The sequence below is a fragment of the Sebastes umbrosus genome, chromosome 6 (genome assembly GCF_015220745.1).
Source record: "Sebastes umbrosus isolate fSebUmb1 chromosome 6, fSebUmb1.pri, whole genome shotgun sequence".
Lineage (NCBI taxonomy): Eukaryota > Metazoa > Chordata > Actinopteri > Perciformes > Sebastidae > Sebastes > Sebastes umbrosus.
Window position 1 is genome coordinate 409,304 of NC_051274.1, and position 16,244 is coordinate 425,547.

At 40.2% G+C, this 16,244-nt stretch overlaps 2 protein-coding genes across 5 annotated transcripts; one reads left to right on the forward strand and one right to left on the reverse strand.

The window, feature by feature from the left end:
• Nucleotides 1–1,248: 1,248 nt before the first annotated feature.
• si:ch211-210c8.6 lies at nt 1,249–4,242 on the reverse strand. The gene is made up of 5 exons (XM_037773945.1): nt 3,963–4,242; nt 2,502–2,607; nt 2,147–2,253; nt 1,744–1,916; nt 1,249–1,661 (listed from the first exon to the last, which is right to left on the reverse strand). Exons 1-5 carry the CDS (start codon nt 4,120–4,122, stop codon nt 1,383–1,385), a joined length of 825 nt encoding a protein of 274 aa, XP_037629873.1. The 5' UTR covers nt 4,123–4,242; the 3' UTR covers nt 1,249–1,382.
• bin2a (bridging integrator 2a) lies at nt 2,684–12,363 on the forward strand. Of its 4 annotated transcripts, XM_037773944.1 has the most exons (13): nt 2,684–2,820; nt 6,407–6,514; nt 6,613–6,693; nt 8,167–8,221; nt 8,304–8,398; nt 8,561–8,656; nt 8,813–8,920; nt 9,021–9,106; nt 9,188–9,263; nt 9,354–9,436; nt 10,412–11,018; nt 11,583–11,652; nt 11,762–12,361. In XM_037773944.1, exons 2-12 carry the CDS (start codon nt 6,431–6,433, stop codon nt 11,634–11,636), a joined length of 1,425 nt encoding a protein of 474 aa, XP_037629872.1. In that variant the 5' UTR covers nt 2,684–2,820; nt 6,407–6,430; the 3' UTR covers nt 11,637–11,652; nt 11,762–12,361. The 4 variants fall into 4 exon arrangements, with proteins under 4 accessions (XP_037629872.1, XP_037629869.1, XP_037629870.1 ...); XM_037773941.1 differs by lacking the exon at nt 11,583–11,652 and having other exon boundaries at nt 11,762–12,362; XM_037773942.1 differs by lacking the exon at nt 11,583–11,652 and having other exon boundaries at nt 2,738–2,868; nt 11,762–12,363.
• Nucleotides 12,364–16,244: the final 3,881 nt, after the last annotated feature.

Sequence of the window (16,244 nt, forward strand, 5' to 3'; positions counted from 1 at the left end):
TCCGTTTCACACCGCCGGAGACGGGACGCAGCTGAAAGAAGGTTGAAATAGTTATACACGCCACAAACTTGTCAAAGTGCATAATGAAGTGTGATAAACTTAACCAATACACTTCTAATAGCTATTTATATATCACTGCCCCATCTAGACGACTATATCTGACTTTTGAGTTTTCCGTTAAATTAACAAGTTTGTTAATTTACACATTCACACATCTGCAATTTTTTCTTTCACCAGCTGTCCTTCCTGCATTTGGCAGCTTCACTGTGTTACTGTTAGTCTGGATTAAGTGTTTAACTTCTTCCTATTTGTCTAATATAGTTTACTCTTTGTTAAATGTGCCGTTCTTCCTGTCTGTCTGCAGTCTGTGGACTTGTCCATGTCTGTGATTGGTCAGATGCTGCAAACCCCGCCCCGTTCATGTGAACGCGCTCACAGCCAGATGGAGAAACTCTGGGTTGATTTATAGAGTTGATAACCAGCGTCGTAGGACCGCTTAGCGTGATCTCGGTTGTTAGGGTTAGTGAAGCCAGATAAGGAGAAGATACCCTGGGGATGTTGAACTGGCTTCGTAGTACAGGCCTCTGAAGTGATGGACTGTCAGTGACTTGGCGACTCACTTGCTAGATTTAGGGGCTTCTGGTGTACTCTTCCTAGTTTCTCAAGATTACCAACCCTAGCTTTAAGACAGCATTGTAAAAGTTGGGTTGTGCACGTGTTGTCTGACCACGTTGGAAAGCAAGAGGGAAGTGTTAATAGTTGTTCTGAATGGTCCACACTCAAAGGAGGGAGAATCAATATTGTTGAAATACGGGATAACGGCACATTTTCAGACTCTACTGGAAAACATTCAGTGTTGAACTTCGTTGACAGAACAGCTTGAGAGACACGGCTGGACAGTCTCCAAGTGAAGTGAAAGTTGTTTTTTGTTACAAAAATGTTGGGACTCCGGTTCTGATGAAGCGTACAGTCAGCATCGTGTCTCCTCTGTTGAGTGACTGTTGTTCCAGTTTGACATCCTCCTTCAAACTACCAGTTTAAGACACCATTTACACCTTGATTTGTGAACTCACATGACTGAGAATCTTAACAGACATTCTAACTGTTGTAGAGATGCTTAACCTGTATATTTTGATGTGAAAATAAGATGTAGTTTTCTAGTCTTGACAACAATGTACTTACAGTATTTAGCTCTCAATCATGACACGCCACAACAGGATCTTGCACAGAAGGCTATTATGTAAAGACTAGGTGTGAGAAATTGGAATTTATTTTACAGAATAACAGAAAAAGTGGAAAATTACATAATCTGAGTGTATGGGAGTTATTTGTATGAGGCAATTATTGGTACAGTAGTTGAGAAAATGTTCATCAATTTAACATCAAAATTTCGGCCATGGCCAGAGAAGAGGAGTGTTCTTGATGTAGTCCTGGAAGCCCGGGTCAGATCCCCACTTCTTCATGGCCTGCTTCTCCAGGATGGGGATGCCGCTGACGTGACGTAGCAGGAACCAGACGAAGAGCGGCGACACCACACTCAGGTACTGGGAACCCTCCATCACTGACGAGGCTGAGAGCCAGAGACCCGACCACTGCAGGATCTCTCCAAAATAGTTTGGATGTCTGCTGTAAGCCCATAGTCCACTCTGGATGAATTTCCCCTGAAGGCACAAAAATAAATTGGACAATACAGTTTACACTCAGTGAAATAAGGGTTGCACAACAGGAGGTCTGTTAACTTACAGCATTATCTGGGTCGCGCTTGAAAAGCCATTTCTGCTGGTCAGCAATAGCTTCGGTGGCGAAGCCGAGGCCCCATACAGTCCAGCCGATGTAGTCCCTCGTTCCAAGAGGCAAATCTCGCTTCTCGCTATTCAGCATGAGGGTGGGCAGGAGGGTCATAAATACCCACATGGCTGTGACAAACAGGAAAACAATCATCATTTTCAACCAGCGTTGCCTTAATACCACCATGAACTAAATGCATTCAACTTACAGTCAGCAACAGCTCCGACATACAGAAGAGATGCATACTAAGAGCTAGTAACTACACAATGATTTATACAACCCTCCCTTCACTTGGGTGTGGAGTTGGTCAAGGACTGTGGCAATGAGAGGAAGGCATTTTGCATCACTACACAAGTACCTTGAACAGTCCAGTATATAAAGAACGTCCCTGGGCTGTCTCTGACATTGTTGAACCTGCGATCATGACCGTCCTTCAAGATCCGCATGAAGAGGAATGTCCCCAGCCTGCAGAGGGAACATGGTTAACGTACATTCACATTAACCAGAAGCATTATTCATTAACCTGACTTTGAGGTTTCACATTCATTCGTTTCTCCTCTGACCTCGCAAAGGACCCTCCAGAACTTCAAACAAAGCTCTGCAGGTTGTAATGACAGAGGATATAATCAGCATTCCTCTGTTGGGCCTTTATTCAACTGGGCAGGGGGTGTCACTGGGTGTTTAACACTCGGTGTCAACGCTGGCTAACTTACCTGAGTCCCCATGCTGTCACCAACCCAGTCTGCACATTCTGGCGTACATGACTGGCTCCTCCCCAGATACGACTCAGGTGGGCAAGTAGTATAAATGTGCCAGATCCTGGAAGAAAAAAGAGAGAGACAAGCTGCAGAGTCAGGGCTGTTGGGACATGGGCATGGCGGACGGCTCCACTTGTTGCACAGTAAGGCGTGTTCAATAAATCTTTACCCAGGATACTGCAGACAATTGGTTCCAAAGTTCAAGGGTAAAATATCCAGGAGCACAGCACACGGCGGAGGACCAAGACAGGACGAGTCAAAGAGACGTGTCAAGGTGATTCATTTGTGAAATTATAAAGAAATCAGTCCCTGGTGTCGACAGGTAAGCTGCACTGTTCTGCGTGTAACCAATGATTTGATCGTTATCTGGATTGGTCACCTCTAACTTCGTCATTGCTTGTATACTTAACTTTAAGCTCAGAACTTGTCACGAGTGTCAATCACCCTGTCAAAACTCACAGTCTAATTGGGTAAAAAGTGAGGAGGGTTGCAATTTAAGATTATATGAATCATTATTTTCATTATGGGTTAATCTGCTAAATTGTTTGGTCTATAAGATGTCAGAGAATGGTGAAAAATGGTCACAATTTCCTTCCCATTGCTCGTTTTGTCCAACCAACGGTTCAAAACCCCAAAGATATTCACTTTACTTTTACATAAGACAACAAACAGCAGAAAATACTCACAACTTAGAAGCTTGAACTGGGTAATGTTGGCTTCATTTCTGCTTGAAATGTGACATAGAAGATACTAATTCATCAAAATAGTTGCAGATGCATTTTCTAATCAATTAATCGACTACTTGTTTCAGCTATAAAGGATAAAAATACATTAAGAATTGAATCAGAGCATGCAGTAATTCTTATTTGATCAATGTGTTGTTCAGGCAGTTTGAACTGGAAATGAAATGTTTTTCACCAATGCAAACGTTCAAACGTTATACCAGGTAGCAGTAATACAAATTATTAAAAAAAGATTGGGTCCCCCTTTTGGTTTAAAAGAGCTCGCGGGCCCCAGGATGTCTCTGCACGGCCCTGCACACAGGACCATGAGTGGAGCTGATTGGATCAGTATGCTGCTGGTTAACAGGAAGGAGGAGCTCTTTGGCTGTTTCACAACTAAGCTGCTTTAGATAACACACATTTTATAACGCTGACAGGTCAATATCTAAGTGCAGAGCAAAAACGCATTTTTAAAAATGAAATGACAACTCACACAGCTGAGTTGTGGCTGAGGAACCTGCCTATAGGAGGGGTTTCACTTTAAAATGTGATTGGCTTTCGAGTCGAGTTTCCACCAATTGTCCTGAATAACAAGTGAGGCTGTGAAAGCAGTCAGCACATGCAGCACATGGCTGCAGATCAACGGTCACTGAGAGAACTGGTCGCCAGGTGTGGGCTTTCTCCATTAACGTACCTGCTAAATCATAAAACTTCTCGGTCTTGAAGGCAGCAGCCAGAGCCCAGCCGGCCCACTGGAGGCCCAGGTCGGTGGCGGCACATTTCACCACAGTGCTCCCCATGATCAGGTCCTGCAGGGCGGCGAGCAGCTCCGGGATCTGGTCGGAGTTTATCATAGAACCACTCCTCCACACCAAAAAAACACAAATATGAACTAACACTGGTTAAAGTTCACCGCTGCCATTCTACGAGGAGTGGCTTCACCGCAGGGAACTCTGGGTATTGTAGTTATCAGAGGATTAGTGTGGTTTCACCGCTGAGGTGCAGCTACTTTATACTGGAGGAAATATTGACAGTTTTTACTGGAGTAAAAGTACTATAGGCTACCATACTGTAAAAATACTACTTTATTTTATTTTGAGTAGTATTATTAGTAAAATGTACTAAAAAGCAAAAGTATTCAACTGCAAAAAAAAAATTAGACACTGGTTATAGTATTAAATCAAATATTACTGTATTATTACTTGTGCATTGATGTGTAAATAGCATTTTACTCTTGTAATTGGTTGAGGTGGCGCTCATTTGAATGCTTTTATACACTATTAGGTAGGGATGGGCTGTATTGATATTTTATTGATATCGTGATATGGGACTAGATATCATCTTAGATTTTGGATATCGTAATATCGCATAAGTGCCTTCCTTGTTTTAAAGACTGCATTGATATCATTTTCTTACCATACTATTAGCTGTTCTATTATTTGCCTTTACCCACTTAGTAATTATATCCACATTACTGATGATTATTTATTAAAAATCTCATTGTGTAAATATTTTGTGAAAGCACCAATGGTCAACCCTACAATATCAATATTGGGGTATTTGATCAAAAATATTGTGATATTTGATTTCCGCCATATCGCCCAGCCCTACTATTAGGTAATATAATCTGTAACAATGTATCATATTTTATGAGATTATCATGTGTTATGTTTGTAAAATCTTAATCTGAAAAGGAACTGTAACTATAGCTGTCAAATCAATGTCAAAAGTATTCTTACTTTATTTCCCACTGAATTGTAGTGGAGTAGAAGTATAAAGTTGCATGGAATGGAAATACTCCTCAATGTACAAGTACCCCAAATGTATACTCAAGTACAGTACTTGAGTAAATGCACTTTGTTACACTCCATCACTGCTTTTACTCCACTACATTTCAGAGGAAATCATGTCACTCCTGGGTTCCCTATCATTCAGCCAGAACTGAAGAAGCTTCTTGGATGAGAAGTGAAACGTCTTCAAGAATCTAAACTAAGTCCAGTTGCTGCTGATTTAACCCTTACTGGGATACCATGACCTGGATGACCTTCACAAACATGTCACTCCTCTAAAACAGCTAACAGCTATAGGCCTACTTTATAAATTAAATTGTACTTAAAAAACATATAAGGAGCTTACAAAGTATGCATGCATTATAATAATAGATTGAACTACCCAACCAGCTACAACAATACACATATTTGCATAAAGTATTAAACGTAAAGTAACAAAATATATAATACGACTGTGAAAAGAACTATACTGCTGCATAATGAGTACTTTTATTTGAAAAAAAACAAGTTATACTTGAGTAAATCTTTGAATGCAGGACTTAGTTGTACTGTAGTTGACAAGTTGACTACTTGTAATGGAGTATTCTTATAGTGTGGTGTACTTTTACTTGAGTGAAGTATCTGAATAGTGTTTCCATCAGTGCTGGGAGGCTTCCAGAGGCCCAGCAACATGAGGACTCCTCTCGCTACTTTGCTCACTGAGGTGAACATAAAGAGGTTATTCAGATGTGCTTCACTCTCCACATTTTTGCCACCTCATCTGATATCATTCAGTTTAAATACTCCTATAAATACTCCTTTGAAAAAAGTGTCATGCATTACAGCAGCACAGAGGCAGCTTAGCAGAGTAGAGTGGAGAGATGGCATTAAAAACCTATATACATTGGACTATATCAAATAATTGTGAGAATATTTGTGTGAAAGAAATCCAGTGATACAAGAATCTATTGTTATATAGTACAAGTACTATAAATATATACTAAACAATAACAATATGTAATATTTGTAATAGAAAATAGCATATAATTTACAAGTACAATGATGAGTAGTATTATCATGTTGTGATATGAGTAATATCATGCAATTGAATGTATTGTTAGATATTTTACAACTTGTATGACAACTCCCATAGCAGTGATACTAATTTATCACAGACATGGTGCAGATGTGTTGTTCTACATTAAACATTAACATCTAATACTGGGGGGTCTCAAGGTGTCTGTATACAAAAGTCACTATACAGAGCTCTGGAGGTTGGACAGGGTGAAGAGGCCTGAAACAATCTTCATTTTGTTAAATATACAATCCAAATGTTAATTCTTCATTCTCCGTTTCCCTTCATCATCAGGAATAAACACAGATAGGATTAAATATGGCCGACAGCACAAGTCCAAAAGGCAGCTCTGGTGACTTTGCTAAAAAAGTCCAAAGACAGCTGAGCAGAAGCAAAGAAAAGGTAATAACAGTCTCCAAGTTTCTGTTTCCCAAATAACAAGAGAAAGAAGGCATTACCATTCAGTAGCTGTTTGTTTGAGCTATGTGCTTTTTCTGCAGGTGCTGCAAAGGCTTGGGAAGACAGTGGAGACCAGAGATGACCACTTTGAACATGATCTCCAACAGTTTAATGACCAGCAGGTAATCATTCCCCTGCTTAAAGGGACAGTGTATTGGATTTGGCGGCATCTAGCTGTGTGGTTGCAGATTGCAACTAACTGAGTGCCCCTCTGCTCACTCCTCCCTTTCCAAGACTGCGGTAACGCGAGCAGCCGAATGCTAAACCGTGATAATGCCATTTGCCTGCCTCAGAGGCCATCCTTACCATAATAACCAACATATTCCCATCCCAACTTGTCACATACTGCTGCTTTGTCACGCCCCTTGGCATTGCTTTATTTTTGGCATCAGAACCCCTATAGTTACCCTTGGCGTCACTTTAGGATTGGGCAATAAAACCACTATAGTTAGGTTTAGTGAAAATGACCCTGATCGTTGTGAACACGGGACACAAACAGCGGGCTTCTGGATGAAAGCCTTGTGTTTGTTGGACCCATCCACCTTCCCTCCCGCCCGCCCGGTGTGTGTCTTCTCGCTCTTTAAACTACGTCACCACACTCCCGGCACACTTTCTCGGAGTGTTTATTGTTGCTGCGGATGGGTTGACATTGTAGTTAATGGAAGGCCTGGTGCGTTTCATATCGGCGCTACGGGGTGCCTTTTGCGGCGGTACCAAACGCCGACGGCCGTGACAAAGCCTCGGTATTTAACAGAAGTCATGCGGCAGCTGGCGGGACCACGGTTTTGCACTCTGCGGCTCATGTTACCGCAGTTTCACAAGCGTGTCAGAGAACTACGGCAAAGAACGTATATTGCCAATAAGTCAATTGTTTGTTCCATTGGAACATCAGCTATACTTCCGCCATTTTGGACTGAAAGTGACTACTGGACACCAGTATAACTTCCGTCCACAAAGTGCTGTACAAAAGTAAAGCAAAGTTATTTCTATTCTATTGTTATATGGTATCCAAAATGGCCTGTGTTGAACAATAAAATATTATAAATGTAATAAGCGTTTTCAGTCCAAAATGGTGGCAGCAGCTGTTGTCAAAAAAACACCCAAGTTTCGTCTCTTTGTTTCTATACTCTGACTGGCCTTCAGGTAATATAAAAACGCAAAAGTCTCTCTCTAGAGCCAGAGTTTTGTTTGTCCATTCTGGGCTACTGTAGAAACATGGCGGTGCAACATGGCGACTAGCTCCATGAAGAGGACCCGCTCCCCATGTAGATATGAAGGGCTCATTCTAAGCTAACAAAAACACAACGGTTCTTAGTTTCAGGTGATTATACACAAATGAAAACATAGTTATGAATATTATATTCCGTATCTGCTAATAGATTCCCCAAATGCTTCACACCGGACCATTAATGAAAGAATAAGTTACTTTCAGATTAAAATGTTCGAACAATTGAATAAACAGACTTTCAGATCAAAACATATACATTTCCACTGCTGTCTCTACAGTGTATGCAAACTCTGGGATGATTTATTGACTATACTCAGAGAATCATAAAAGTCATAAATCTAAAGATTGACATTTTGTGTATTTTCAGACTGATGGGAACCGAATATACAAGGACCTGAGGAACTACATTAATGCAATAAGAGGTGAAAATGCTTTCTGCTCGTAGATTCTGCAGATTTGTGTGTCGTCTGCAGGTCTCATAATGGACGATTCTGCTTTTTACAGACATGCGTGAAGCTTCGAGACGCCTTTCCCAGTCTCTGTTTGATGCTTATGAAACTGATTGGGCTGGAGAGGAAGATCTGGGAGCCATTGTAGAGGTCAGCATGAATATCAGTGATGAGCTACAGCTCTAACTCTGCACATTTGTGTTTTACAAGTACAGCAGCAGCATTCACACATCGCCGGGGGACCAAAACCCCGTCTTTCTCCCTCTCTTCATGCATAATTAATGCAATATTTATGCTGTGCCTTTTAATAAGGGGGAGGACCTCCTGTGGAATGACTTGGAGGTGAAGCTATTAGACCAGGCCGTACACACCATGGAGTCCTATGTGAGCCAATTCCCAGATGTCAGGGTAAGACAAGAGGAAGCAAGTACGCAAGCAAACAGAAGTGGATATACAGACATGCAAAGGGGCCTGAGAGCAAACACACAAAACCCTACAAAGACACACAAGTAATTCACACATGCACATGATATATCTGGGTCTTCTGTCTTTCTCAATCTGTAGGAGAAAGTAGCCAAGAGGGGAAGAAAACTGGTCGACTACGACTCTTCCCTTCACCACCTGGAGGCACTGCAGACTGCTAAGAAGAGGGACGATGTCAAGATAAACAAGGTTATTAATAATGGCATGCATATCCCTTTTTTTTACTGTGCCTTTCAACCTTTATTTGTTCAAAATATTTAAGAAATTAATTAAAAATCTCACTCTGCAGGCAGAAGAAGAGATGAACGCTGCCAAAAGTGTCTATGAAGGCATCAACACTGAGTTAAAAGAAGAGCTGCCTGTGCTCTTTGAAAGGTCTGCTATTATTTTCTATTATCATATGAGATGTGAGGGTATGCACATTTTTTACATTACGTTTTAATTTTTCCTTCTCAGCCGTGTTGGATGCTTCGTGACAGTCTTCTCAGCTGTGTCAAATTTACGAGAGATCTTCTATAAGGAAATGAACACGGTATGTTTTTCTAAAGTCAGTTGGCACACAATATTCATTGTTAGAATTATTATTATTTTTTTTAATAGTTCTGTCCTTCTTCTTGTTCAGCTCAACCTTGATCTACAGAATGTGATAAAGGAGCTGCAGGCTCAGCATCCAGACAAAGTGTTTGCTTTGAAGGGAATGCAACGGTAAGTTTAAGTCTTTTTAGTAAGGCTGTCAATCGATTCATATATTTAACCGCATGATTGTCCAAATGAATTGCAAATTTTGTATCTGTTCAAAATGTACCTTAAAGGGAGATTTGTCAAGTATTTAATACTCTTATCAACATGGGAGTGAGCAAATCTGCTGCTTTATGCAAATGTATGTATATGTTTATTATTGTAAATCAATTAAAAACACAAATCAATGACAGAAACCCTCACAGGTACTGCATTTAGCATAAAACAATATGCTCCAATCATAACATGGCAAACTGCAGCCCAACAGGCAACAACAGCTGTGAATGTGTCAGTGTGCTGACTTGACTATGACTTGCCCCAAACGTCATGTGATTATCATAAAGTGGGCATGTCTGTAAAGGGGAGACTCGTGGGTACCCATAGAACCCATTTACATTCACTGATCTGGAGGCCAGAGGTCAAGGGAGCCCTTTGAAAATGGCCATGACAGTTTTTCCTTGCCAACATTTAGCGTAAGTTTGGAGCGTTATTTAGCCTCCTTACCTTTCTTCTATCTTCACTCTAGCATTAAAATGGAGCCCGCTAAAACCTCAAAATTGCGAGTTAAATTAGTGGCGTTAAAATGAATTTGCGTTATCACATTATTATTGTGTTAACTTTCACAGCCCTAAGGTTTAGCTTTGAATTTTGAAGACATTCTGAATGACAATAGTTTGCCACAAAATGATATCATCTACTCATGACAGCTGAAGTTCTGCTAAACTTCACATGTCAAAAAACACCCAATTACAAATGTAATCTCACTAAACACAGGGCTTTGTTATATTTTCCTCAGATGCTGTACATCCCATAGACAAAGTGCTTTTCAAATGAACTTTTATTTTGGGATCAATCATTTTAGTAAGTTGATGTCTATTTGGGGATAGAACCAAATATTCAACCCATTTCCTTCATTTTTGTCTGATATTACAAAAACTGCAGGTATGGCTCCCTGAAGAGACGAACTCTGATGTCCCCTAAGACCTGGAAAGCTAGCTTCTCTGACTTTCACAGGAGCAATAGTCCTAGACCCGGCCAGAGGTTTAGCTTCAGGTCCCCGGATAAGCCTCGCCACAGCACCCTGTCCAGAGAGAGCAGCACCCTCGAAGTCACCCCGCAATCACCTCTTCTGGAGAACCCCACCTCCGAGTCCAGGGACCTGGACGCAGGGTCGAGCCACAGTGAGAGCCTCGGTTCTCCTGCACCAGAAGATGCTGCGGCTGGAAACGGGCTTAAGTCTGGAGAAGAGAGTAATGAGGTGGAGGAAGAGGAGAAGGGAGTGAAAGAAGAGGAGTCTGAGCCCAAGCCTCCTGCAGAATCTGATAATAAGGGAGACGGTGAGAAAGCTCCGCCGAGCGAAAGCAGCTCTGAACTGAACAACTCCTGTGATGATTCCGAGAGCTTGGAGCTCCAGCTGTCTGCAGCAGACGCCGGCCCTCTGCACATTGAAGAGAGAGAGGACAGCCCAGTGGACACTCCTAAACCAAACGGACTGGAGAACGGGGAAGTTTCTGGGTTAAGCTCTAAGGACCTGAGCATTCCTCCCAAGGTTTGTCATTTGATTATAGGGATGCATCCAACCAACTTTTTCAGCCCCAATACCGATAGCAATAGCTGGGCTTTGGGTATCGGCTGATACAGAGTACCGATCCGATACAGTGTTTCATTAATAAGCTGTATGCCTCACTGTGGGGAAGTGTCAGGCTTGACTTAATCATTGCTTTCTTAACTTTGTAAAACTAAATGTGGCCAATGAATACATAGATATACGTTTATTGAATTGTTCTTTATTATTAAAATAATAAACCATACACTAGCAAAACAATCTTCAGCTCAATTACAGCTCAAGTGGAAACCTTTTTAATGCAGCAACAAATTCGTCAAAACTTAAACATGAGTTAAAGTTTCAGTATATAATGTATATAGTATATAAACATAGAAATGAATTGAGCGGATCGGCCCCATTGTCACCGATACGGGATCTAGCTATTTGAGTCAGTATCGGCCTGGGTGCATCCCTATTTGATTAGCTGAGGAATGGTGATGCAGACCTCCTCTATGTATTCACTATTGTGTTTTTGTCATGACTCATTTTTACATGACTTTTCTATAGGATGCTCCTGCAGAACAACAGGCATCTCCGGACTCAAAAAGTACAGATGTTTAAAGTTTTCAGACTTTAGGTTTGTATGTTTTTTCATGCACACATATTTTCAATCTTCTTGTTTCCTTGTTTCTGTATTTGATTGAGCTTTTCATGAATCCATGTCTGTCCTGTGTTGATTTAAACAGAGAAGCACGGAAGAGATTGAAGTCAACAGCTGCACCAGAGGAAAAATGTGGAGACAGCCGCACTGAAGGGTCCAACTGTGGCGTCAGGAATGATGGACATGTGCATGGTGTTAGTTTTCTTATTTATCTTTTATTGAAATCAGTTGTACAGTATGGCCAAAGTTTTGTGTTTCATCTTAAGTATCCTTTCAAATGTATAGATACATTACTGCAGGAGGGGACTTTATCCCCACAGATTCCATTATATTCTACAGCAAACATTTTAAAATTCAGAGTTATTTTATGCGTCTAATGTTAGCAAACGGAAATGCACCAATAGGTTTACATTGTTAGAAAACTTTCTTACTGACTACAGTATGGTCACCATATGCAGATGTGCTGTGCTGTGAACTTCATTTTCCATTTTAGTTTGAATTAGGTGTAAGTAGGTTTGATCTTTTTCACCCACAAATTGGAATCTGTTAATTAGGTGTGCACTGTGAGGATAAATCATTATGTCATTCTGATCAATGATCTTTTTTGTATCACATTTATACTAATTTGTTGCAAATTATATGAAATGTGTGCACAATAAATCCTTCTCTCTTGTTTAATTTTAATTTCGAACTAAGGGTCAATAGCTGTGGTTGCTTCTCTGCCAGTGGAGGTTTTAAAATGATAGGGACAAAAGAATGAGCTCTCACTCAGCCCACATTTCTCAGCTAATGTCATTGTGACACCAACATAATTTGCATTAAAGGGATAGTTTGGGTGTTTTGAAGTGGGGTTGTATGAGTCCATAGTCAGTGTATTACCTGACGGTCGGCGTGCACCCAGCATCGAGAAAATGACAGGAGCACCGACGTCAGAGCAAAGCAATACAGTGCTGTGGACGGGGCCAGCAGCAAAAGTATTTTTAGCCACTCTAAAAGAAAGGCCCCACCAAAAAATCTTTACCCAATAAGTGTACGCTATATTTAGAATATTTTCACCGCTTTTATCTTGCTGTCAGACAGCCCTTTTCTGACGGGCAACTGATGGCTCTCTCTCCAAAGCCAGCAGGCTAAGATGACAAAAACAGTATACATTTGTTTCACTTTCAGTTCAGTTCGCTGTTGGAAAATATTCTTAAATATAGCGTACTCTATAGCGACAGCACTGTATTTCTCTGCTCCCGGTGTCGGTGCTCTGACTGTGTTCTTGATGCTGGGGGCACGCCAACCGTCATCTATTGTAGGTAATACTACCTACTCATGGATAAGTATCTCATACAACCCCACTTTCAATACACCTAAAACTATCCCTTTAAGGAGAAGCTAAGAGATGTGGCTGCTTTGAAAGTCATTCCATTTAACATTTAAAAAGTTTATTTGGACCAAATGTCTAAAAAAAAGAAACAGTTGAATTCCATAGCTAAAATGTTGGGAATAGTCCGGCTATGAGACGTCAGTCTTTACCGGCTTAGTTCGATGATAGAAAATGTGTGTTTTTGCTTCATTCATTATAAGAATAAGACATTAGACGTGAGCTTCTTGGAATTTGTTGTGGTTAACTGACCCCGGTGTCTCTCACTTTTTGAATTGTAACAACAAGGATTTTTATTATTATTGTTATGGTGGTCAGAATCAGAACACAGAAACCACTTACTGATTTTCATGATTTTAATGGCAGTTCTCTGTGAAATATGAACTCAAATGTGACACTGAATGTTTGACAAAAGGTGTAAAAGCTGCTCAAGAGGAACCACAGACTACAGACATTTTGAATAACAGCATTCAAGCTAATGTTTTGCAGGTTTAAGCAAATATGAACTGATTCATATCCTTTCTTTTAACTGTCAAATCATTTGGATTATTATTCCCCGATGACATGTCCTCTGGAGCTGTTCACTGTCAGCCTGAGAGACAGCCCTACTGTGTCACAGCGAGTGGGTGGACTTGAAAATATTGTTGTTTGTTTACAAAACAGGAAGGAAGAAGAGCTGCTTTGTGTTATGACTGGGCAGTGTCAATATATTTATATATAATATAGTATATCCATTCATCATTTATCTTATGTCCAGCGAATATGACTGACTTAGTGACTCTTTTAAAATGACTACTCCACTAATAGTATCCACTCTGCTGTGGAAAACACCTTTAGGTCTCCTGTGGCTCTGACGTTAGCTTGTGTCAACTCTGAGAAAATAACCCAGAAGATGTCATCAGGGTTTATGTCAGCTTTGGGTAGGGGTTTGAAAAACGTGGTTGTTTACCATGCAGGAAGGATGTCGGGTGCACCCCAAAATCCTCCCGGCACAGCTGGTTTGAGCCGGTCTGGTGTGGAAAACAAAACACCACATGCCCAAACAGCATAGTTAACAATAGAGAATAATATACCCATATTTCATGTGGCTTGTTGCGGCTGAAGCCAAATAGATAAGCCACCACAATGCCAACACTTAAAAGCTGTCACAATAAGAAATCTGGCGCGTCCAAATGGAGTACAACATGACAGATGCTACCAAGTTGCCTTATGGAACTTGTATGCTTGACCAATAATATGAACTAAAAGTCAGTATATCTCAGCATCTGCTGCACAGATTTTGACCATTCTTTTTTAAATCTGTCACTCCCAAGTCCTTCAACCATATGTATGTGCAAATCGCTGAAGTGCAGGTAACCTTTAACATTCAGTTAAATTTTAATACAACCTGATCATTTTTAGAAAACAATATATTGTGCTTATCGAGCTATTTACTGTTTTTTTTCTCCACACAGTCAGTCAACATTATTGTACCTGAATTAATCTGCACAACTATTTTAACAATCAATTGATAGTTTTAAATCAGTTTTTAAAAATCTAAATTGCCAAAAAAAAATCACTGGCTGCAGCTTCTGAAATGCAAATATTTTTTTGGGTTTCTCAGTTTTTCTATGATATTAAAATAAAGACTCTCAGGTTTCAGACTGTTGGTCAGATAAAACAAGCAATTCGGGCTTACATTACTGCACAACCTGTTTATATTGCATTGCAGTATGATATAAGAATTCATTGTTACTTAAACTCGAAGATGGATATTAGTTGGGAATCATTTTTTTTTATATATTTTATGAATAATTTTATAGGGCGGCTGCGGCCTCAAGAGGGTAGAACAGGTTGTCCACCAATCGGAAGGTCGCTGGTTCGATCCCCGGCTGCTCCGGGTCACATGTCGATGTGTCCTTGAGCAAGACACTTAACCCCAAATTGCTCCCGAAGGCATAGCCATCGGTGTGTGAATGAGTATTTAGATCAGATCCTGATGGGCAGGTTGGCTCCTTGCATGGCAGCCTCTGCCATCAGTGTGTGAATGGGTGAATACTGACATGTAGTGTAAAGAGCTTTGAGTGGTCGGAAGACTAGAAAAGCAATATATAAATGAAAGTCCATTTACCATTTTTATAGACCAAACCATTAAAGGGGAACTATGCCCATTTTTAGAATTCTTACATGTTATTCCTATGGTCTAAGACAGTCCAAAAATTAGTTTGTTAAAATTAGTAAACATGAACAACTCTTTCCCAAATCCAAAAACTAGAGTGCTAAAACTCAAACTTGTGATGTCATCAGGCTCCACAACCAAGGCTGACCCCCACATGAAAACTATGAGGACCTTAAACTTAAAACACGCACTATCTGGACTATCTGCATCTATCTGCACTACCTGCAACCACCTCTTCTAACCACTGGTGCACTTTACACTTTAGACTTACTTTACACTACATCCCATATACCATTTTATAGACTGTACATATAACATCTATTTATTGTATACTACATTTTTTATTGATGGACAGTACACGCTATGTTCATTCACTATGTATACCTGCGCTTTGCTGCTTTGACACCTGAATTTCCTCCCAGGGATTAATAAAGGTTCATCTTATCTTATCTTATCTTATAAAATGTGGAGCTGCTCAATAGACAATGAATGGGGAGAGATGTTACAGATGACACTGAGAGCATCCAGAGGAATGTTCTGACTATATGTGAACATTTTCTGTTTCACAACTGAGAACATTACAATAGAATAAAGCTCATTTGGGTATAAAAAAGAAACATTCTGTGTGTCCACAAAATTAGTCTTCCCATTCATTGTCTGTGGAGCAACTCCACATTTTATACCTGATGCCATCACAAGTTTGAGACTTACTTCTCTGGTTTCTGGCTTTGAGAGAGAGGAGATCATGTTCACAGATATTGATTGAACTTTACTAGACCATGGAAATAATATATTGGAATACTTAATTTAACTGAAAAATTAGTAGGCTAAATTTATTCATATGAAAATAATTTATTTGTATTTTACTGTAGAATGGACAGTCAAAATAAGAAAATTATGAAATGTAAAAAAAATCAGATCTACCTTAAAATAAGATTTCTAGCTAGCTAGGTAGATAACTAGCACGTCCTCCTACTTCTCTACTCTGCTCCACATTTTTACCTCAGGAGTGATACATCTTGCTGATAGACCATCTTTGAC